General features: G+C 35.9%; 1 protein-coding gene across 3 annotated transcripts in view; it reads right to left on the bottom strand.

The window, feature by feature from the left end:
- The window catches only part of Tmem43 (Transmembrane protein 43), a 33780-nt gene extending 8598 nt beyond the window's left edge, over positions 1 to 25182 (bottom strand). Inside the window, exons 1-4 of one of the 3 annotated variants that reach the window (XM_081761955.1) lie at positions 25108 to 25182; positions 14248 to 14310; positions 12610 to 12756; positions 7413 to 7642 (exon numbers count right to left, since the gene is read on the bottom strand). In XM_081761955.1, coding sequence (XP_081618081.1) covers positions 7413 to 7642; positions 12610 to 12756; positions 14248 to 14262 — 392 coding nt within the window. In that variant the 5' untranslated portion in view covers positions 14263 to 14310; positions 25108 to 25182. The other 2 variants (XM_081761954.1, XM_081761956.1) reach the window with 2 other exon arrangements.
- Between the last annotated feature and the right edge of the window lie 540 nt (positions 25183 to 25722).

The following is a 25722-nucleotide window of genomic DNA, read 5'->3' as shown; positions in this document are numbered from 1 at the left end:
TCTATAATAGTAAAAACGCAAGTGAGACGGACGCAGCAATCTACAAAGTAACTTAGCCTCGAACACTATGATGATATGATGTATTTTCAATGAACATGAAGAAAGTTACAGGAGACTGAAAATCTGATTATTTTTCAGGTTTTATTTCGAAAATCTGCTTAGATAAAAATCACATCCAATCGCATAGATGATGTCAATAGACGTAGAGATCATAATGTCGTTTATAGCAACTGCTATCTCAAACCACTTCGGATATATAGTAAACATTGGTAAAGTTTGCAACATTGCTTAATATTATGTAATTGAAGAAACAAAAACTATAGCTGTATTGCTATAAAAGCAAAAGAAAGAAACACTAATTTTTAAAATTTACCACAAAACATAATTTTAAACAGTATAGCAATCTCTACTCATGTTTTTCATATTTCCGGAACGGTTTGAGATATCAAATTGCTATAAGCGGGATTACGATCTTCATGAATATTAAAACCATGTATTTAATTGGATGTGATACTTATCTAAGCAGCCAAAGTTCCAATAACTTGTAAATTTTTCCCTACTTGAATTAGTTCATGCAAACAGGGCTTCAGTCACCAAAATGGGGAAATTGAGTTAACATCAAATTTTTTTTCCTACTAGTTACACCTATATTTCTATGCATAAGAAATTTCAGCTTCATTGGTCTAATATTTTATAAATGTGTGTCAATTTCGATTATTGTATGCAACATGGGTTTGAGTGTGACTGAAAAAACTTCCTGCATGGAGAATTATATTTGTTTTATATATTTGTGGCAATAGCTATTGATTTCGTCCCATTCGGTTGGTAAACCTGCAACGTCTGGAACCTAGCAAAAAACATCTTAACACAGTTTTGTGTTTAAAAAAAAAAATAAAATTACGTGCAGGCAGGGTTTCCCCTATAATCTACATACAAGAAGAGCTTCAGTCCACAGAGGAAACTTTTTTTTTTTTTTTTTTTTTAAACCATGGCAATGAGCGTGAACATGGTTTTCCTGTACAGCATTCGATTAATGATATTTTTATCTTCACGGAAAAACATGTGTCATTTTGATTTTATAGTTTCAAAACTGCAATGTTTTTCTTACTTTTCCCAAAACTAAGTCTGTTTGACTAAGGTCCTTTTTGCTTTAACTGATTCACTTTTTTTCAAATAAGTCATGTCATGATCACAGTATTCAACACTTAAGGTACTTAGAGTGTGTACTATGTCCTATCCGCCTCATTTGCATTACTGTCTTGCAGACGCCTCCGAAATTTGGATATTTGTGATACTGTAGTGTCCTTTGTTTGGGATACTTAACAACAAATGTGGTGTTTTGAGTTTTCGCTCAAAATGTAGATCTGAAGTATATAGTAACCGGATGTAGTGGTATTTCAATCCTTTATGTTGGGATGACAACAATGTTAATTGAGTGGTATTGAGGAGTATATCGAACAATTTCCCCTTGGCGATATTTACATCGTGAAAAATTTCAACGTTTCTACCTATCAGTTTATAATTACATATACGTTTCAAGATAAATAGTTTACCTGTGTATATATAAATATATGGAGTATTTATTGACGGTAATGAAGAAAAGAAACCTATTTAAAGTAAAGAAAAGAAAAAGAGTTTACGCGCTGAACGTTAATGCTTTTATGAAAATTTACAAATTGTGTTACACTACACAATACGCAGGCACATGTTCCTTTTCACTAGTAGTGATACTTTATATATTCTTTCTGACAACATAATAATGTAGCAAGTATATTAAAAATTAATTTTGAAATGCATAGACGAAAAGAAATACAAAAAAAAAAAAAAATGTTTACGAAAAATTCATTACTTTAAAAATACCTGTTGGTTAAAGTATATAATAGGTTATTCAGAAGTAAATGGCCGAAATACATAATGTTCATATTTAATCCTCCTAACTTTCAGTGTATTGAAGTTGGAACTGTGAATAATTTTAGTAATATCAATTGCAGATCACCTTAACAGGCACAGTAAATGCGCAAGAATCATTAAGCCAGAATAATTATAACTGCAGGTGTCGGAGTACATGCAACAGTGATCTATGCAGCTCGTTAAGTCAGAATGATTTTCAAATAATATCGCTGCATGATTTCAAACTGGGACATAATGCGGCAGAAACGTATTGTAGTGTGGTGAGGGAATGAATATAGATGATCAAATGTCCCGTTTTTAATGGAATTGTTCCTTTTTTACAGAAAGTCATCCGGTGTCCCGATAAGAAATGCAAACCGCACACAAAATGCCTCCTTTTAAAACAATCATCCCGTTTCTGGTTCGTAATTATAATTTTTATATGTTCTTAAATCCCATAGTTGAGGCTTCATTTCGAAATCTTTCGAAATTTTGTAAAACAGTACCATATGTTTCGTACAGAATGCTACATAGTAAACTCCATGTTTCTGGCTATTGCGAAACAGGGTGGAAAAAATCATGATTTTTATTTAAAAAATCATGATTTTTATTTAAAAAATCATTTTTGTTGATCTTTTTGATTTAAATCGATTTTTTTTTTATTTAAATCAAATCTTTCTCTTCGTATAATACAAGTCGCGAACTGAAGAAGAAACATTACGAATTAGTATTAACTGTTTATTATGCCAACTAAGTAAAAGTATTGGGGTTGAATTCTGAATTAATCCCCAATCGTTAACCTATTTCCATCCCAAAGTGTTTCTTAAGCATTAAGGAAAAAGTACAGCAACGTTTATCAACATGACACTTTTTTTTTTTTTTTTTTTTTTCACAAAAGTTACCGATATTTGGCAGGGGCATATTTTAAAAAATCGGAACTAGCTTGCGGCGCGAAATACATATAAAATTCATAAATTCCGCCTAAAGTTATAAAAACTTTAAAAAAAAATCGGGGAGGGGATCGGATCCCTCTAGATACGACCCTATTATCTGGGAACAAACAGAGGTGCCCACAAAAGAATTTTCGTCTTAAATGGTGGTGATGATTTCCCCGTTGGAATAGTTAACGATTTAAAAACCTTATGTTACGAAGGGAAGAAAGCAGGATTCCTCCGTTATCCGTTCAAAACGGGATTTTCCCCAATCATCCTCTACATGAAACACTCGTTTTCATACTGTGTTGAACATACATTTGAGTCTCATTATATTATGATTAGTATCTTCCATAATCAAAATAACAAACAGAAACGAGATTTTACTTATTTTAACTTTAAATTAATTTATTACGGAATTTGATTTAAATCAACGATTTTTATTTTTAAAAAATCAAGTGATTTAAATCAATCTACCCTGTTACGAAAACTAGAGACTTCTTTCCCACTGCATGAACAACGACATAACAATGGCTATCCCTAATTGGAATTCAATTATGCAAGTTTGGTGAGTGCCTTTTATTCATCATTAATATTATTTATTTATTTTCAAAATCTGGTCACTCTAGACTCAATTCTAGATCAGATTGTGCGATTTCAAAAATCTCGTACCGGAGACCAGAGTCTCCGAGATTATAAACATAGAAGAGTACATTAGTCAAGGGTGGATAACGACACTATAAAAGGTACTATGAAAGTAAATGCACAGGGAAATTACTTGACAGTTCAATTTCTCTATTTTAACCAATTCTAACCATCTACTGACACTCATTACCAGTTCTCCGAAACTGTCGTATCAAGTTGAAATTTTGTACATACGTTCTTACAAATTGGGCTGTAGATAAGATTAGGTTTACAGAAATTCGACCCCTAAAGTGGAAAAGAAGGTTGATCCTTATCTCACAGTTTTCCAGATCTCCGAAAACTTTGTGTTATGAACTTAAAAAGAGATGTACAAATGCCTTCCTTGAATCATAAGCTGTAGACACGACGAAATGCTTCAAAATTCAACCATTAAGGGAGAGAGGAAAAGCTATTTATTTCTATTTTATTTTATTTTTTGATCACCAATCTTCGAAACATAGAAGGAAAGAAATGAAATGAAATATCCTAACTACATATAAAACTACATGAACTGACATAAATTAAAGGGGTACTTCCGATTGACATGGAAAGTTGAAATTTGGCATGATTTTAGCTCTCTAGGACTAAACGACAGGAAAATTGCCAAAAGTGAATATTTTTAATTTTTAGGAGGTCTAAAGGGAGGATGAATAATTTCCCTACGTTATTTAAATGGGTCTTTCTTTGGACCTATAATCTCATGTTTTATAATGGACTATAGTTAAAATTTGAAATTCAGTATGCTTGTACGTTTTCGTTATCGTTACCTAAGTGAATCATCAGAAATAAAAATTTCCAACCGTAGAGTGGTTTTATGGGGAACTGAAAATTCTTTCCCATGTTATTTATACGGGACGTCTTCTACACCCCAAAATGTTTAGGCACTTCCGGCAGGATTAGAGTGATGAAATCTGGCATGATTGTAACCTTCAGGGACTATCATACAGAAAAATTACCAAAAGTGAATATTTTTAATTTTTAAGGGGTCTAAAGAGGATGAAAAATCCCTATGTTATTTAAATGGGCATTTTCTTGGGATACAAAATATTACCTTTTAGATAGTTGAAATAGGAAAAGAAACTTGAAATTCGGTAGAATTGTGTTTAAGAGGTGCAAGGTCGTAGGCCGAGCAAAGGTGGGGGTGGAGGCGGGGGCGAGGCCTCCAGCTGGGCAAATTGAGAGAATATGAAGAGCAAATGCACGAAATTCACTGTTGATGCAAAGGCTGACACGTAAGAGATGCGAGGCCGTAGGCCGAGCAAACGCGGGGGTCTGGGGGCAAAGCTACTTTCAATATAAAGTCCCACAATTATGCTTTTTAGGCTAAGGGAAACGATGATTAAAGCGAGTGAATGATGATGGAAAAAATAGTGAAATGAGAAAGTGGGAGAAAACTGGAATACTCCGAGAAAACCCACGCATACGTGTTGTCCACCTCAAACTTACTTGGTCGGGGATCGAACCAGGGACCCCACGCACCAGAGGTAAGCGCTCTACCACTAAGCTACCGTGCCTCCTGAATCTCCGAAATAGTTCAGTGTTGAAAACTGAAATTTGGACAATGAAATTTTTCTTGAACTTTAGGCTTTCGATAAGAGTTTTGCGAACTTCGACCTCTAATGGACAAGAAAATGCCTACATTTTATTCATCCTCAACCTAATTTCAACAATTCAACTACTAGACGGAGTATTTGAAACTAAGAATCTAACAAGGGACGTATGCGAATCGTGACAGCTAGATATTTATGAAAATTGGTACCGTGACTAATTGTGGATCGGTAATCATCGTGGTGATAGTCACTCAGTGCGGAAATGCTTTGTCTACTCGTTACGTATAATACATATACCAAGCAGTGACCGAGTGAGGCTGTGAAGAGTTATACCCCAAAAATGCCGGAAAAAGGCACAAAATGAAAAATGTGGGCAGGTAACTTGATACCTACGGGAGGAGGACACGTGACGAAGAACACAACAGTACTGTCACACAAGCAGTGTTGCCATCCCAACACAAACTTATAATTTTTCAAATAGAACGTTTATCATTTTATTGCATCAAAACAATTGACATAAAACGTGAAAGAAATTAAGCAAAAGATGGATTATCAGTGTTGCCAAATAAGGGAGATATAAGGCTCTAAAATTGAGAAATTATGGGATCCGTACAGAGAAACGAACAAATGTGCAACAACACTGCATCAGGAACTCATATATGCAATAGAGAGTATACTACAGCATGCACAAGATACAGTGACTAACAGGTTTGATAAGGAATTCACTCAAAACGAGCACATGTTAGAGTAGCCGTAGGAAGAAAAAATCCTATGTGACATAATGCGTAAATGTGAACAGCAAATCTTCCTGTAGCCCAGCAATTCCAATGGCGTTTGTGTGAAATCAATATCTCGAACCATTCCCGAGAGGCCTATAAAACGAACTGTTTTGGGATTGCAACACTGCATAAAATCCTACAGGCATTTCAACCACAGAAACGACAGCATAGCGCCTGAAAAGAGTACAGAAAAGTTGTAGCATGAAAGGTAACAAATCTGTGACAAGAAAGTACGTTAGAATCGATTCGAAAAGATTAATGACCTGTGATAAGTGTCTGTCGAGAGTATAGGAAACGTTAGCATGTGAGACAACGATGATGATAAAACATACTGCATTTAGGTTACCAGTAATATACAAGCACAAAATATTTTAGCATAATACACCTATACATACAACAGAAAAATCATAGATAGTATGGCAAAATACGTACATTTCTAGCTCTAGCCGCACACTCGACATGACATATCAAGCCCGTTAGTTACTGGATGCTGCCAGCCCCGTATTTATATATTGTGTGCCTATGTGCTCTAAAAAATTTGCCGCCCCCCGAAAACGACCCATATTAGAGTTGAATTCATAGTTTTTGGGGTCGCTGAGATAAATAATGAGTTTTAATCCAATTCAACTTCAAGGTCATACTCCACTCCCCAGAGAGGGGGTGAGGTTTTAAATGTAATCGAATATAGTGTTGAATTCATAGTTTTCGAGGTCGCTGGGTTTAACGGTATCAGTTTTTATGATGTTCATCCTTACTCCTTGTGTGTGGGGGGGAGGGGGGGGGAGGATGACTTTTTAAATATAATCAGATAAACTATTTAAACACATTAACATATTTTCTCGCGCTTTCGCGGGTTGCTAGTTTTAAATATTATACCTACTTTATTGTGAATCTTTAAAAAAATCTAAAATTTTGCCCCCTACATTGTCCCCTAAATTCCGCCGCCCTGTGCTCGAGCACAGAGTAGCACTTATCTAAATACGGGCCTGGATGCTGTGCATGCTGTGGTTTATTCAATACTGTACATTAATTCCTTCTGCAGTGTTGTTGTTGTTGCACATTTGTTCGTTTCTCTGTACGGATCCAATAATTTCTCAATTTTAGAGCCTTATATCTCCCTTATTTGGCAACACTGATAGCCCATTTTTTGCTTATTTTCTTTCACGTTTTATGCCAATTGTTTTGATGCCATAAATGGTATACGTTCTATTTGAAAAACTATAAGTTTATGTTGGGATGTCAACACTGCTTGTGTGACAGTACTGCTGTGTTCTTCGCCACGTGTCCTCCTCCCGTAGGTATTAAGTTACCTGCACATGTTTTTCATTTTGTGCCTTTTTCTGGCGTTTTTGGGGTATAACTCATCACAGCCTCACTCGGTCACTAGTTGGTATATAACACGTAACGAGTAAACAAGGCATTTCCGCACTGAGTTACTATCACCACGATGATTAGCGATCCACAATTAGTCACGGTACCAATTTTCATAAATATCTAGCTGTCACGTTTCGCATACGTCCCTTGTAAGAATAGTTGACGCTATTCGGATCTACTAGTGAAGCTTAAAATTCACTTACTTTGAAGGTTCTTCTTCAATCCATTGGTACATTTGTACTCGACGTTTTAATTTGACAGATGGAAAAGAAACACCATACTCGGGTTCAGCTAATGGTTCACGAATATCCAATGTTCCAGTTAAATAAACGAGTTTACCATTATTTTCCTCGATAACAACAGACGTACTTTGCAGAGGCACAACAGCTTTCAAAGCTTCATCCAGAGAACGTGTCGTGTGAACTGCACGGCCCTAAAACAAAGAAAAGAGTAGAAAGAAATCTATGAAGAATTACGTATAGGAATGAAGGAAGGAAAATAAGTAAAGGTAACTAACTCGGAGACAATTGCAAAAATTGATCAAACTTTTAACTTATTTACATTTTTGGAGCTGCAGTAGGAGTTTTTGCATACACCCAGAATCGTGAGACAACTGGAAATTTATTGGAACTAAAACTAGCCAACAACGAATCATTAAACTGAAAATCTGGTCTGCCATAGCCCTTCGTAGGCACTAATAATAATCTATGTAAGTGAAGAAAATCTTACAACTTAGGAAAAAAGTTAGACGAGACTTCAACGAACTTGCATGTTGTATGATTTCTTCACGTGAAAAAAGCGAATTTAAGATGTCTTGCACAGATGTAGTCTCTTTATGCTTCAACGGATTGGTAACAAATTCAAACTTAGATTTTTTGGATGATTTTTCAGCTCGCTGAAATAAAGCTAATTTACTGATGAATAGATATTATTATTTTCTCGAAAACAGTCCAACTATTTTGTCCATATTACGCGCATTCGTTAACAGAGGACGACGCATAAAAAGGGCATATACGATTTTCTGAAAAAACAATTTTAAGTTTAATTAAGCTTCTATTTGCCAAGATGATTCAGGGTGTATAACAGAAAGTATGTCAGTAACGTATCAACAAGTGTAAAACCATTACAGGCGAAAATGACACTTATTTCCTTTCTTCGTAATATATACACCGTTAACGCTTTTGTTGTGAATAATTCACATTTTTAAAAAAAATCACATTTGGCTATATGTTAAGTAAGCTGAGAAAAACGATCCAGAACATCGAACATACTTAAGCGTTACGTATAAATATCTATAAATTTAACACATTTATCCATTTTTGAAGTACAAATGAAATTTTAAAGATGTAACTTTTTTACTTATAAATTTCCTTCACTTCATAAAATTATTTACTTACTAACACATATGAAACCCTTGAATTTCTTTTTTATTTATTTCTTCTACCTTTCACTTTGACCTATCTTAAAGCTGAATCTATAACTGCAGGAAACAAGCATTAAAGAGTCGATTACTTGGAAAAAAAGCATTACTTGATTTGATAATCATCGTTTAACGCTATCAAAACATCTCATACTTTGAAAATTTTATGATCAAAACCACGGTGTAACACAGCTGAAAGTTAAGAGTAAACTTGTGCAGCCGCTCAATCTTTTCCGCGAAAATTATATTGTTAGTTGTATTACTTGTGCCACGATAGTACTCTCTGTTGCTTCTCTTTTAGTTAATCATTACTCTATAAAATACAGAGTCGACGAGAAAGGGTGGTAGGGTTCCGTGTGGTGATGGTACTTGGGTGGTTGAATAATACGCTGTTTTTTGGAGTAAGTAAAATAGCTTATTCAATGCAAACATAAACGCAGTGCTAGCAGAAAGCACTATACTGGACCAAAAGAAAGTGTGAATGTGTTTATGTGTCATTATATATCTACGTGTGCACCATTTGCACCACGACACACGTCCAGGCGATGTTCAACTTTACATCAGACTCTGTCGAGCATATCTGGCGTAATAGTGCCAATTGCCTCATTTATTGTTGCTTGCAGGTGGTTCCCATTATCGATTTTAACACAACGCACGATTTCTTTGATAAAATCCTGCAAGAAAAAAGCCAATGACGTGAGGTTGGGGCTTCTTGGGAGCCAAGAAATAGGTACTTGATGTCTGATCCATTGATCTCCAAAACGGACATCCAAATCACGTGAAACAATACGAAGGAAGTGAGAGGGTGCCCCGTTGTGCTGGAAGATAATTTCAGAAGTAGGTGTGTATCCATGGTCTCGACTTGTGGGAAGAAAAAACAGTTCCAATATGTCCAGATATGAATTTGCAGAGGCAGTTCGGCTGGCGAAGGGAAAGGGTCTAATGATTAGATTCTTCGTCAGACCATACCAGACGTTGACCTTGGCTGAGTCTCTAACGTTTTTAGGTATGACATGTAGTTATTCATACTCTCATATGAGACAGTTCTGTCAATTAACGCATCTATTGAAAAGGGTACGAGATAAAAGTTCGATCAATGGTATTAATTCTCTAAAGGAAGTTTCCAGCAAATTCACGTTTTCGTGCGTTGCCTTCTAGTTTTGCTTCCTGAAAGAGTTGCATTTTGTATTTATGCTACCGTGGCCTCTTGCAAATCACGTTGTAGGCTTAACTGGGTACTGCGGCATGCAATTGATTTCAGTGGACTACGAACACAAGACTGTGTTATTCTTTTCACAGTTTCTTTTGATGTACGCGGTCTGCCAGCAGAATATTGTTTTGTTATACTATTTGTTTCATCAAATTTTTGTACCAACACCAGTGTTCGAAGTGGGGGAAAAAGCAGAGGCGGTATGTTTTATTACAATTTTGATTCGACATACCGGCTATCTAAATGCAGTGAGGATAAGTTGCCTAAAAGATTGCATTTCTATTTACATAATGACTCAAAACTATGGCAGATCTTATCCGTAGTTACGAGGAAAGGGAGCATGGAGAGGGTTTGCCCTCGGCTCCAGCTTTCTCAGATTTTTTTTTTTTTTTTTTAAATATCCCCTTATGTTGTTTTATAGAGAATTATACTCGAAAATGCTCAAAAACCGAGTTTTTGTATTAACAATTTGTAAACAATTTCTCACAAGACAACTCCCGGACCTCCACTCGACTGAGAGGTATTACAGACCCCCATAAGGTCCGCCCCTCTCCACAGCAGACAACTATTAAATCCACATATGTTCAAATTTCCAGATTTGAATGGACCCCAAATTCCCTTCGCACTTGGACATATAGAACAACCGAATCCACCATTATTGTATGTCAGCCACATATGTTCTTCAAATTTGACCCTTCCATTATGCATTTTTTAAAAATAGATAACCATGTTATGAGGATAAACTTCCTGATAAATGAATTTGTTGGGTAAGCATGTAAGAGAGAGGCTTTCTTTTTAATTTTACTAAAAAATTCTCCACATTGAAAATATTTAACTTCTATTAACTAACAATATCAGATTGAAATAGAAGCAATCGTCACAAAGATCTAAATATTAGAAATACACTCACGCACACAGAGAATTACCTTACACGCATTCACAGTGTTGTCCAATTATTAGAAAGACGCAAACATACTTTTTAATGAGAACAGATTTTTTGATTGCGTAAACTATATTTTTCTCGTAAATACCGGACTCTTATGTATTTCTTTATCATTGTAGAAGTCCCGACGAATTCATAACAATACTTTCCGAGTTCAGTTTAAGCGAGTCGCCTCAATACACTACTTTTTGTTTGGACTTGGTCCATGATTGATTCCTTTCTGTCATGTGACCCTTATCTGTAATCCAGATAACCAACACAAAAATGAATCGAAATTTTTGAGTTTTACGTCCCACGGTTATGCCGGTTAGGCTAAAGGAGACGGTGAAGATGAGAAATGAAGAAAGTGGGAGGAAATGAGAGAACTCCGAGGAAATTCACCCACACGGTGTTTGTCCACCACAAAGTTCACTTGGCGGGAGCAGGGTTTGAAGGCGGGACCACATGCACTAGAGGTGAACGCACTACCACTGAGCCACCGCGGCCCCATAACCAACACAAGTTCTTGCGTAGGAACAAACGGTGAATTTCTTTATAGACACCTCATTTTAAAAACAAAAGGTAGGAAAAATAAAAATGTTGGTATTGGCAACTTGGAAATTGTTTCTACATAAGAAATAACATCTTTGACGTGGAAAGCTATTCGTCAATTATTGTATGTAAAAATGTGTTTAATAAATTCGGTGGTGTATTTATTAAAGCTATATTAGCATCCACTTTTCAGTGACTGTATGTCTTGATCACTGAAAAACCAGAAGCTTTATGGCATATCACCGCATACCATCTCACTTCGACCACTGACCAACGCCATATGTTGTTTGCAAGTGGTAGTGGTTTCTGATATTGGCGTTTAAACTGTCTTTGGACTGTAATCACTGATTTGTGTTCCACGCGGCTCTTTCCTGCACACGTGGTTGTCACCGATCTTGATCAAGAATACATTTCCCGTACACTAAACGTCAGTAGTTCCTCGCGAAGTTACTATTTAACTCACTGATGACAACAAATCAACAATATATAAATTTCGTGACCTTCCTGACCTCTTCACTCATATGTTCTGTGTAATTTTTCAGCTTGCCCTTCCACTTGTATTGGAAAACCATCACACTGTGCGACTACCTGCTCTCCCTGTTAGCTGTTCATAACATAAACAAACTCTTTGAGTTGGCAAAACAAACAATGTATGATTCAACCAGCCAAGTACCGTAATCTTGCCCAGCAGTCTCACCATTTTTCCTTTAAGACTCTGTATATAACAGAAACTATGTGATAATATGGTTAGCACGGTTACTTTTGTTTGTGAGCCCAGGTTCAATTTTCAGTTGAACGTTTAGTCCACGTTTATTAGCTTACAAATCCTAATATTGAAGAAGAAAAGAAAAACTTGAGTTCGTGAAGTACGAGAGCTAAAAACAACTGCAACATAACCTTACACCACGAACGAAATCTGTGTACGTATATGGAATCCTTAAAGGATGAGACATGAGTAAAACCGTTGAACTTCTTGAAAATATCTCCTAGAATAATACATTTTTAGCAGCATTTGGCGCAACGCATGTTCACATATTCGCAAAATATTTTATGTTATGTTATGTTTTTAGTTTAGCGCCCCTTTCAGCAGCGAGGTTATATGAGACGTGGACCTACGGATTAACGCGGAATCCGAACCACATGAGCTCCCGCCGGGAATCGGACCCGGGTCTCCCAGCCAAAGGCGCGTACGCTAACCGCTTAGCCACAAAGGAGCTCAAACAAAATATTTTTTCCCTTGTAGTAATGTACTTATTCATGAGAAACCCAATACCAAAATAGTTATGACTATTTTACCTCATTATAAATTAAGATCCACACTCCTCCAGAAAATAATGCACAGCCAATAATTGCAAACAACCAAGATGCTTTAAGCTGCTCTCGCACAGGTAGGTTGCGTCGTGTGTTATAACGATTGTGGTGGAAGCCTGGTGCATCAGGGTACTGAAAACAATGATGACAATAAAACTATGTAACCATTACATATAAATTTGGTTAGATTAAATTCACATATCTCGACACACAGAAACACATTACACAAAGAACAGCGACCAAATACTTTTATCGAATGTACTAAAGAAAGTAATACTTATCACATACAGTTGGTTCATTGTTTTAAATTTTATTTTGAAAATGAGACTGCAGATCTTCATAAAATAGATTGAATATACTACTTTCTGACGAGAAAGCGATTAAGCTAGGTCCTATTTTTTCCCCTACACATCTCAACCGAAGCTAGGACTATTAGATATTAATTATATGAATCAAATCCAGCCATTTCGAATATTAAAAATTTACCGTTAATAAAACACTTAAAGTCTATTTCTCTTCCCAGTCCAAAATTATGACTAAATAAATTTATCTTTTACACAAAGGTGAGCCAAAACTTTTATATTCACTAATACTACAAAACTTTCTAAAAGTACTAGAGAGATTTCAGGAATGCATTTGGGTCTCATACTAAACGAAGAAAAAATCCCAACATACAACTCCTCGCGAGAGAAAGCGGGAAACGTCTTTGGTGGCCAATATAGGTGGGGACCAACTGACTTCCGGATAAGAAGTCAACCTCTACCAGGAGCCAACGGCCTTCTCGGAGGGCGGATGAGCAAGTAGAGGTCGGGACTTTTTTGCCCTTAGGAGGGAAAACTGTCCTAAAAGGATTTGTCCACGGAGAATTTGTTCATTTGGTCATCTGACATATTTGTTAATTCGTAACTTTCAATTCCAGTTACAATAGGCCATGACGTAAGCCGCTAGACTATATCACCTTATACACTTGTTGAACAGTAGCTACTATCAATTACACCATTGTTAAAATTAACGTCGACGCATATTTCTTTTAGATGTCCTCTGCTCGTGTCAAATTCTGTAAATTTTAAAATAAAGATTTGAGAATACAGGTTTGAAATAAAGAAACGATCTTTAAATTACAAGAGCCTTCTTATTGATAAGAATATGAAGTCTTTCTTTCTTCTAAAAGTCGACACATCTATTTAACAAGATTTAGACAGTAAACCTGGATTATGAAAGAATTAGACCAGAAATTAAGAGTGAAGTCATTACTAGTCACCTGCTGTTAAAGCCATTAGAAAAAACTATGTTTTTATCAAGCTGGAAACAATGCATTATTTTACTGAAAAGTATGCGTTTTTTTTTTTTTTTTAATTTAGAAAATACGTGTATTACTGCTACAGAATATAAGTAGTGTCTGCATTTGTCAAAATGATCACCTTGATCTTAAGAAATTACACCTTAATTTATACGTTTTTACAATTACTCATTTCATTCATTATTCTTGAATTTTACTTGCTAAGAAAGAACGTTCATTATACACGACTGCACCACGGCCTATTCAATTAATTTAAAAAATCTTTTATTTGCAAACATTATTCAAAACCTAGCACTTTTGGTGTACGAATATATAATACTTACATTAGTTCTATACATGGCTCAAATATATTTTCACCGTTGATGAGTGCAGGCAGTGACAAATTGCTGTAATAAAAATACATATATCAATGCATTAGAAACAAATTAAAATGTGAGAATATGTAGAACCATATAGTTTTCGTGGAAATATTCCGCAAATAATCATCTCATTTTTCATCTTCTGTTCATGGTACTGGGCAGTGATTATCGGGTGGAATGGTTTGATTTTAGTGCTCCTTTTTTAGCATGGATGTGGAAGTAAAGCCTAACGTGTGGTCTGAGACACAACCGAGAAACGATGCTAGCCATTTACTCACGGGAAGTCGATTGTGATTTTATTTCAAAAGAAAGGTTAAATTCAAATTTGAATCTCATACTATCCTATTGCTTGATTGGGTCGGATCTCTTTTCCAGTTCACGATCTCCAACCCTTTTTATAAACTATTTCTGTATAACAAATGCACTTATCAGTCAGTTCTGCTTTAATAATGTAAAGCTATATAATAATACTTTCTGAAATGAACATCACCGTTTGTAAACGGTGTGTCTGTTTCTTTCAAGGATTTTTTTTTTTTTTTTTTTTTTTTAATGAGTTGTGGGGTTATGTTGCGTACGATTACGAAAACAGTTAGCTTCTAACTGTCAAATTCTTTTCATTTTGCAGGTGTCTGCAGATCAAAAACTAAACTTTTACAAGAATTTAGCTCTTTTGTTAGATTTAATTAATGAATGTGATATATATTATGCACGTTACACGTCACGTTATGACACTTCTACAGCAGCACAATGTGGTATTGTCGAAGAATTCACACAAAACACATCATCATTATTTGACTTTTTGACGTGGATACTTTACTTGCGGTAAGTTTTGTCACTTTTATTTCCTACATTTCCCATCAAATATTGTTACAACATACATTGTTTCTATACTTTCCAAATGTTCTTCAAGTAACCAAGGCACGTAAAAAGGATGTAACAACCCAGAAAAATCTGGACATTGAAGTGGCGAGTACTTACAGAATAATTATTAAATGTAAAAAGAAGAAATGTATAATACATTTGTCGATGTTCCTGAATTGAAATACTGCATTATATTGTATTGCTTCTGTTAATTGCCAGCAGGTAAGTTGAAGGGACAAAACGCCAAAGTGTAGAAAATTTGGCCATACCACTGGTAACTCAATTGGTTCGACTAGCCTCTTTAACAAGCGATAGATCCCTCCAATCCATTGTCCATATTTTTGCCACTAACAATGTAAGTGAATGGTGGCTAGTCCATCTTTAGTTCAATATCTCACAATGATGCTATTTAGTCTAAAGGAGATGATGATTAATAGAAGTGAATGACTAGGAAAAGAATTGATTGGTGGACGAGAATGTGAAAGAAACAAGAGAACTCCCCGGGCACAATATTGTTCACCATAAACTTAGGGTAAATGCATACCGAAGATACTTTGCGATCGAGGTCGAGGTTTAAGCCGCGGTCGCTACCTCGATGTCTAAGTCGCGATGGATGAAGGGCACACATAGCGAAAAGGTCGCACCCTCGCTGTAAGCTTTCAGTTTGAGGAGAAACATTACTGTGACGCGTGTGAAATTATTCCATCAGTGCATAAAATCAATGTGAAACCACATTTTGAAATTGAAAGGACCCCATAAATAGGGATGGATGCGGCAAGAGATATGAGAAATGCCAACGTCTCGTCTCTTGTTTCGCAAAAATATTTGAGTCTCATCTCTTGTTCATCTCTATCAATAAATCAAAGACTTTTATATTTTTTCAATTTTCTGTGAAGAAATGCCCTCTTCAGCATTCAGACGAGAAATCATTTCAAAGTTGGAAAAAAAAAAAAAAAAAAAAAAAAACAGGTATGATCTCAGGTTTCAGGTAACTTAGAGGGGTTATTAACTTCAGCAAATGAAGTTTCGTCACTGCAATTCCATTATTCGACGTTTCCTCCTTGGGGTACGTGCCTGTCTATACAGGTATTTCTTTACCTTATATCAGTAACGAATTTAGAAGAAACCCTTTTTTATTAATCTCGGAATTGGAGGAAGGGGTCATGGAGTTTTTAAGCATAGATAAGATTAACAACAGTAGCTTTTTTTTTTTTTTTTTTAGAAATTCCACAATTTACGGACTTCAGCCCGAAAGCCCCCTCCCTGTAACCGCCACTACCTTATATAATAATAAGCTACAGTATAAATCTCAAACAAATATGAATAACTTATCTGACATTCACATTTCTTCCATTCTCTATTTAAAACTTGTCTATTATGATGTTTGTGTTTCTTATCCCATATTGCTGGAACATTCATCGCTAGTTCTATTAATATGTCTTTCATAATCAAATGTAATAGTGCAGCAAAACCTCTCGAGCATAGACACACACAATCCTCTGCAGACGAAATTCTAAACAAGTGAAGACTTTATTTCATGCAGCGCAGCAGGGAGAACCAATGAGAACACGAGTCACAGCGATGCTTCCGCTGAACATCGATGTAAAAACAAATTCGGTTGTTTATCATCTCAACCACTAATTCACCCTCGCGGTCGACCTCTAGGTCGCGATGTAGCGTACATCTTCGGCATGCGCTTACTCATTTGAATCCATGTGTTTGTGCCAGTATCAAGGGTGCGACCGCGACTTAAACCTCGACCTCGATCGCGAGGTCTCTTCGGCATGTTCATACCCTTACGGAAGCTAGGTTCACACCAAAGACCCCTCGCACCATAAGTTAGCGCTCCCAATAAAAGTAACGTAAACATGAACACATGTAAACCTCCATAAGCACCACTCCACATTTATATACACTTGAACACCTTATCAACATACACGGCAGTGCAGGGCAGCCAAGTTCCGCGAAGAAAATAAAAACTGCCATAAGCATATTATACACGAACAAGAGTTTTGGTTAAAAACACCGATTTCATGGCTCTGTAAAAACGATTCTATTAAGGGTAGAAACTTGATATTTAGAATTTAAGGAGATATCCGAGAGATGTGCTCAATCAAATACTAAATCTCACATTCCTACCTTCAATAATATTCTAGTACTGGACCCCTAAAATATGCAGTTTTCAGGCTCACTGACTCACTCATCAAATTGATTAGGTACTTCCCAATGAGATAGACACGTGAAACTTTGCATAAAGGTACCCTATAATGACTTGAGCATGGAAAAAGTCAGAAATGTGAGGAATGTGCTATGGGATTTTTTTTTATGGGCAAAAAACTGTCCTTAGCCAGGAAAAAAAATCGTTTCACTCACTCACTCATCACATTCATTAGGTACTTCTCAATGACACAGAGATGTGAAACTTTTCATAAAGGTACCCTATAATGATTTGAGTATAGAAAAAGTCCGAAATGTGAGGAATGTGCTATGGGAGTTTTTTATGGGCGAAAAACTGTCCTTAGCCAAGCACAAATCGGTTCATTCTCTCTCTCATCAAATTGATTAAGTACTTCCCAATCAGACAGAGACGTGAAACTCTGCACAAAGGTACCTTATATTGACTTGAGTATGGAAAAAGTCTAAAATTTGAGGAATGGTCTATGGGAAAGTTTTTATAGGCAAAAAAACTGTCCTTAGCCAAGCAGAAATAGGTTCGTCCTCTCACTCATCAAATTGACTAAGTAATTCCCAATGACTAAGTGAGACGCGATATTCTGCATAAAGGTACCTTACATGATTTAAGTGTGAAAAAGGTCCGCAATGTGAGGAATGTGCTATGGGAAATTTTTCATGGATGAAAAACTGTCCTTAGCAAAGTAGAAATCGGTTCATTCATTCACTCATTACATTGGTTTGCTAGTTTCTAATGAGATAGAGACGTGAAACTCTACATAAAGGTACGTTATAATGACTTGAGTGTGAAAAAAGTCCGAAATGTGAGGAATGCGCTATGGGAATTTTTATGGGTGAAAAACTGTTTTTAGCCAAGCAGAAATCGGTTCATGCACTCACTCGTCACATTGATTAAGTACTTGTTTATGAAGTATTGACGTACAAGTCTGTATATTGGTACCTTAAAATGACTTGCGTGTGGAAAAGGTCTGAAATATAAGTAATATGCTAAAGGAAATTTTTTATGGGTGAAAATTGTCCTTAACCAAGCAGAAATCGGTTCACTCACTGATTGACTCGCTCATAGCATTGATTAGGCACTTCTTAATGAGGTAGAGGCATGAATCTCTGTACAAACGTACCTTATAATGATTTAAATATGGAAAATGTTCGAAATTTAAGGAAGTCCTATGGAATTTTTTTTTTATGGGTGGAAACTGTCCTTAGTCAAGCAGAAATCGGTTCATTCACTCACTCATCACATTGATTTGGCACTTGCCAATGAGATAAGACGTGATACTCTGCGTAAATGTATCTTATAATGACCTGACACGGGAGAGTCCCACAAGTTGTCGCTAAAATCTGATTGCCGCATAGCACATCTGATAGAGCATCATGAGAAATGAACATGAGCAAAATTTAAGGTGCTATGGAACAGAAGGATAGGAGCTAGGGGCCTTCAAAATTTGAATATCCAAAAAATTATATCATGGAATTGTGTACCTTTAAAGAAAATGTCTTGAAAATTGTTAAAGCTATCAAAACAAAAGTTGCACAATATAATGAGAACAAAATGCCTTATAGAAAACCACAAACAGTGTTGCCAACTCAACATAAAAATATTTTATTTGAAATATCACCATATACATGTGTGCACAGATTTAAAATGTACTATTATCACTAAATATAACAGTGAAGTGTAGTGGTACAGTGTTGCATACTGTTGGAGCTACATGTGCTAAAAATCTACAATAGAGATGTCTGATATGTGGCAACAAAGGGTAATAAAAGAATTTATTAGAAACAAGTGAGGATATTGCATTATACTTCTGTAGCCCCGATGAATAAGCAGTCAACTCGCGAAAACAAAATGATACACACGAGGAAAGAAACACGTGTTTTCTAATTCTTTAAACTGGTTCTCGATTATCTTATCAATATTTGGAACAGTACTTTCTGGTTTCTGTCTTTGGTGTTAAGTGACATATTCTTTTACAACCTCTTCTACATACCATATGATTATGTTTGTACACTGTAATATTACCATATTCACATTGGAGATATAATTATTTTATTACTACCTCATTTCGTTTTTAGTCGGCCAGGATAGCCGTGTGGTCTAGAAGACTAGACAACTGACATATTAGGGATCGCGGGTTCTAATCCCGCCTCGGACATGTTTTTGTTGTACTTTTCACCTTGCATTTCATTGTAATCTTTCTCTTTCATGATGATTCGGATCCCACTTTACACTCCTATATAGATTCGGAGCTGATACAGGATGTAAAAATTGCATCACTCAATTTTGTTTTTCAAATGCATCAATATTTTGTGACACTGCTGACATTTTGCTGTTATACTATCTGTGTTATGTATTTAAACTAAATTCATAATATAAGACCCAGATTCCTTTAGTACCATCTGTTGCCACATATCAGACTTCTCCATTGTACATTTTCAGCACACATAGTTCCAATTGTGTGCAACACTGTATCACTACACTTCACTGTTTTGTTTAGTGATAATAGTGCACTTTAAATCTGTGCACACTTGTATATAATGCTATTTAAAATAAAATATTTTTATGCTGAGTTGGCAACACTGCGTCACCTATGACAACAATGTTTATGGTTTTCGATAGGGCATTTTGATCTCATTATATTGTGCAACTTTCCCACAATACGTAAACAAATTCCCACATACGTAAAAATGGAAAATTTACAGGAGAGAAAGGTTACCTTAACGAGTTTTCATGTAATTGATAGCATGTCCTGAGATAGTGTTTACTTGTGGTGGATGTGATGTTTATGTTTCTAGTGAATGCCTACTGAACCTAATCTAACCTTAAAGTAACAAAACATTATAGCTAGATGAGCCTGATTTGATACTTTCAGAGTAGGTACAGATGCACTCTTTGTTTTATTTTCAGTAATACCATCGATTAAACATTCCCAGTAATGGAGACAGTACCTTATCTGTAAATAATTACAAATTTTGTTTGAAATATTGCTTAATAAAAATTGACACATGGGCGCCATGTTGATTGTTTTCATTTTGCTGCTTTTGCGCAAGCATAGAGGAAGATCTGTGCATGGTACGGTAGAGATTTGAATTATGGTAAGAAGTTCGTTGTATTGTACACGTAAGGTGAAATATAAGCGTTAGTTAGTTTTAGCACAAATGATAAATGTTAAGCGGTAATCCATGTTGTCAGATGGAATAATCTACCTTGATTAAATTTATTTTTTTTTTTATTTTTGACTAGCTAGATTGCCCGTTCCTTGAACGGAGAGAATGGTTATATTGAAAATACTTGAGCCCTTCCCCATAACCCTCAGCACCACAACAATAGGGGAATAGTATGGACTTGATCTCAACAACCCCAAAAAATCATGAATTGGACAGTAATATCGGTCTTTTTAGATTAGTTTTATATGTTACTCACCCCCATACCAATGGGGGATGAATTCGACGTTAAACAGCATCACGAATATCACTATTTATTTCACCGTCCCCGAAAAGGGTTGCGCACTAATATCGGTCGGTTTTGATTAATTTCGTAACCTCCTCACCCTATGCCGATGTAGGATGGATTCGAACTTACACTACATCGGAAGTGTCACTCTTCATCTGAATGTCTCCGAAAAATAAGAATTGGACACTAATATCTGTCGTTTTCGATGATCTACACACGTCATCCCGTTCCCACTCAGCCTCACGCTTTCTCACCCCCATGCGGAAAATGAGATTTAAAAAGAAAGAATAGTTAGGTCACGGTCAAATCACATACCAAAAATCATCGAAATCGGTCAACAGTCTAGGAGGAATTCGCGAACATAGTACATTTATTTTCATTTATTTAGATAAAGACATGAAGTTCTCCACCCCTTCTTAAAACGAAAATTTTGAAAAACAAATAAGGTGTTTATATACCAAGTTTCATCTTTCAAACTTGGCAGGCTGGTGAAATACTGTTTTTGACATAAATTTTGAAGCCACTCTACCCTTCTGAGTAGGCTCGGATTTACGGGCGATGGGGTTTGAGGCCGGGCCTATAAAGAATGGCTTTGGAAAGATGATCACGTGACCGATATTTGTCTCTAAATTATTGACGTGGTTTAAAGACACAACAACCTCCTCCCCCCCACCAACACACAAATTTTTGAGGTAGGTTTATTGTACTTACTTGATTTTCACTTCTGTTCAATTTATGTCACTTTTTAATTATTGTTACATTGAAAAATTTTGCAATCTTGACTTCTTTCTCAGCAGTTGTACCTGTACTCTTTCTAGAATTACACAATTAAGTCATATTTATTCTCTTTCCTTCTTTAAGTCTTTAAATTACATTATTATATCTACTGGCTATGGCAAATCTCGTTTTAACAGGACTATATGTTCTAAATACAAATATCAATGGCGGAAGTTGTAAAACTCCATTATTTTACAGAAATAATCTTTGGATACACTATATTTTATTTGCCCCTTTCTGCTTTATAGGCATTGTTTCACTGAATCGTGTCACTTTTAGTCAATAGGGTCACGCAATATTAATAGCTCTGGGTGTCAAAATATATAAATCCTGACCTGCCCCTGAAGATACGCCCTTTAATCAAAGTTATGTAATAAAAATCTAAGAGATGGTCAACCCAAGAAAAAAAATATAGGAGCAGTTCGAGGAAAAACATCCGTTATTCTCATTTCTATTTAACAGATTGCACCAATTACCTGGAGTAGTCTTCTGGTATGTATTCATAGCCACTAAATGAGCTTAGCAATGCATTAACGACAAGTGGGTTAATGACAGAATATTTCCGAAGTATGATTTATGCACGGGAAGTAGGTGGATGCTCTTGGCAAGTCGTGTAAATTATTGGTATAATATTTTGGTAATTATTGTCGGAAAAAAGCAGTGCACTTGTTCTAATAATAATAAACAAATAAACTATGGTAAATACAGCAGAGATCACGTGAAATGTGTGTATAAGATATGGAAAATCTTTTGAGTTTTACGTCACACAGTTATGCCAGCTAGGCTAAAGGAGATGGTGATGATGAAATAATGAATGAAATGGTGGAATGAATAAAGTGGAAGGAAACGGGAGAACCTCAAGATAACCCACGTACGCGGTGTTTGTCCACCACAAAGTTCACTTGGCGCGATCTGGAATCGAACCAGGGACCCCAAGCACCAGAGATGAACGCACTACCCTTGAGCCACCGCGGCCCCTGTATGGGATATGGATAGCCACCAAAAAGTTACCATTACTTGTTTAAGATGTTAACGGCTTTACTCCATTAACAAACTTCTGGATCGATTATCTTGGGGTCCAAACGTTAATAGGATAAAATACACGTTAAGTTTGAGTACTAGGTTAGAATACAGTGAGTAGAGTAGGGTAAGGTAAATCTCAACCCTTTCCCAATACATTTCACTCTCAAATACGCTTACATATCCTTTAACAGGGCCGACTACTTCAGTGCATCAAACTATTTCACGGTAAGCACTGGGTCAGCTTGTACTAACAACTAGAAATTAATTTGTCATCAAATCGGATTCAGGACAGAACGAAGCCGGATGGCCAGCGTCGGGCTACGTCCTTAGCGACCAGGTGCGTTAGTGACGACGGGTAGCCCTTTAACATAGATTTCTTTTTAACATTAGTGTCACAACTTCTACATACGTCGAGATTCCATATCCTTTTGTTACATGTATTCTTAGTTCCTTGTTATACAGTTGGAAGTGAAAACATGGTACTTTCTTGGTTACCAACTTGTCATATTACCACTCTCACACAATAAGGCACAGATAATACACAGGACACAAAATAGAAATAACACAAAGTCTCTAACTAAATCTTTGGTTTCATAGACACATTCTGATGTGATATATAATGTGTCTGATCAAGTCAAAGTTAGTTGGTGAAACTGTTACACATCAATATTGTAATAAAAACATTGTGCTTTGATCAGAGGCTTTCTGTATTGGTCACAAATATACGGGATTTCCATGTATGTCAGCGTAGCCATACCAGCGTTGTGAAGCATTTTCATAGATTATTACCAACAAAACATGTAACCTAACCAAACATGTCATTGTAACTTATAACGCTGAATATTTGTTGGAATTTTTACTTGTTTATGCATTCTAACTTTCGAGCCTTACTGCGACATGTTGGGAAGATTCCAGAAACTGGCCCGCACACATAAGAATGAAGGTGGGTTCGATTTCTCTTTACATGACATTTAGAATCTCCCCCAACTCGTTTCATGGTTCAAGATTCTAGTACCTTGTTATTGTCTAAATTGTGATAAGGGTAGAAAACGAGCCCTGAGGAGCTGCTAACACCCTTCGCTCGCTCAGCTATATTTTGTGAATTAAAAAAAAAAAAATGAAATGAAAATTTTGTTTTACGTCCCACGGTTATGCCGGTTAGGCTAAAGGAGACGGTGATGATGAGAAATGAATGAAATGGTAGAATGACGAAAGTGGGAGGAAACCCCAAGAAAACCCAGGAGCACGATGTTTGTCCACCACAAAGTCCACATGGCACGAGCTGGAATCGAACCAGGGACCCCAAACACCGGAAGTAAACGCTCTACCACTGAGCCACCGTGCCGCCTATTTTGTGAATTAAGTAACACTGGAGATCTTGTATGTGTAAGAGTGGGGGAGAAACTAAAAGCTACCCCAGGTTGATTGTTTCCGTTATTACAACTCAATGGGGATGGTGGACAGTGTGCAGAATCCTGCCGGCCTCTTTCATTATACATATGAAGGACGAATTATATCCACACCATGATTAACCCTTGTATTTTATAAATATATTGGATATAGTATACGAGAGTGCCTCATCATTTAGCGAGGACTCACGAAGTGCAGTCTTTTAAGGATTATTCATTGAGGATATAGGAACTTGAAAATGAGGTAAAAATGCGACTTTCATTTAATTACTGAGTAATATAAAATAAAATGTACGTCGGTTTGCGTTGCGTTTCGTTGTGTTTTATGGTATGCGAAGAATAATAATGTGCCCTTGTACGTAGTGTATGAGTATATGTGGGGGATTTGAAACACATATCGCATGTCACGTGCACGTGGATGCTTCTTACTACTTCTAAATGTAATAAAATCATTTTTATACGTAGTGCAACAGTAGGAAGTATCCACGCGCACAGATCATGAGGCACTGTTGTATACTATTACCAATATATTTAGTAATAACCTATATATAATGAGTTATTATTAGTAGGTTCAAGAGTGAAGTTATTTTACTGTTTACACAACATTTATAATTTAAAAATGGAACCGGACTATTTACGATCAAGTGCAAAATCTTCTATGAGAAAAACTACTAATGGTTTAATCTGAAATAAAAGTATGTTATCTGGTTTGTTTACAAAAGAACTCTGTGGAAAACTCTTGTAAATAATTCTGAAATAAAAAAAAAAGAGATGGAAATATTGAGAAACTCATATTTTCATAATGTAAATCATGTGCAGAAAAACGCATCATAAATACCACGAATAATATCAATTACCCACCTAACCTCTTAAAACAAGAATGTACCAATTTATTCGTATACATTCTTACGTAATGACTTACACCTGTCCGAAACTCCAGAACAAAATGTTACATCGTTCTGCTATATAAACTATTCCATTATATTTTCAAACTCAAAATTTCTTTGTACCACATTGCATCTTACAAGGACGTAATTTAAAAGTAAAAATAATATTTTGTGTGGAAACTTAGAGTAATCACATTAATAAACACATATAAAGGACCACCTTTTCTCGTCTGCTTGAAAGAAAACAACACAACAGCAGAGCGCGTTTAGGTTAAATGTTGACAGCTCATAATAATTATTTATATAAAGTATTGAAAGGAAACTTCATTATTTCGTCTTTTTTGAATTAGAACCCATTCAATAAAGGTATGCATTAAAGCAAGGCAAAATCTGCGCTTTAGTTAGTAATAATAAACATAACACTGATAATTGAATTTTGAGCATTTTCCGTTGCTTTACATTGCGCAATTTTTGCGGAAGCTGATACGAAATAATGCCCAGAGGAGATAGAAATAGTGTGTAAAGTGTGTTCAGGGCTTCTGGTTACAGAGGTTTCTAGTGGGTTTACATATTGATTGTATTTCTAACTTATTGATTTAGTTCGAGATGTGGTGTCTTCAGAAATAAGTTTTTCTCGTACTATCCTATTTCAGATGAACATAAATAAATTATTCCAGAAATATTCAGTTTTAAAAAAATATTGCGTTCTCTTAGCAGGAAATACAAATTAACTGCCTTTGATATGTATCTTAACGGGGGAGTTGCATTAATTAGAGTGAATTGACATTACGAGGGCTAAGTATAAAACAGAGTATGGATATCTGAAATGATACAA

The sequence above is a fragment of the Thermobia domestica genome, chromosome 6 (assembly GCF_964235325.1).
Source record: "Thermobia domestica chromosome 6, izTheDome1.hap1.1, whole genome shotgun sequence".
Lineage (NCBI taxonomy): Eukaryota > Metazoa > Arthropoda > Insecta > Zygentoma > Lepismatidae > Thermobia > Thermobia domestica.
The sequence above is the reverse complement of the archived record's forward strand: the minus strand, read 5'-3'. Positions and strand labels throughout refer to the sequence as shown.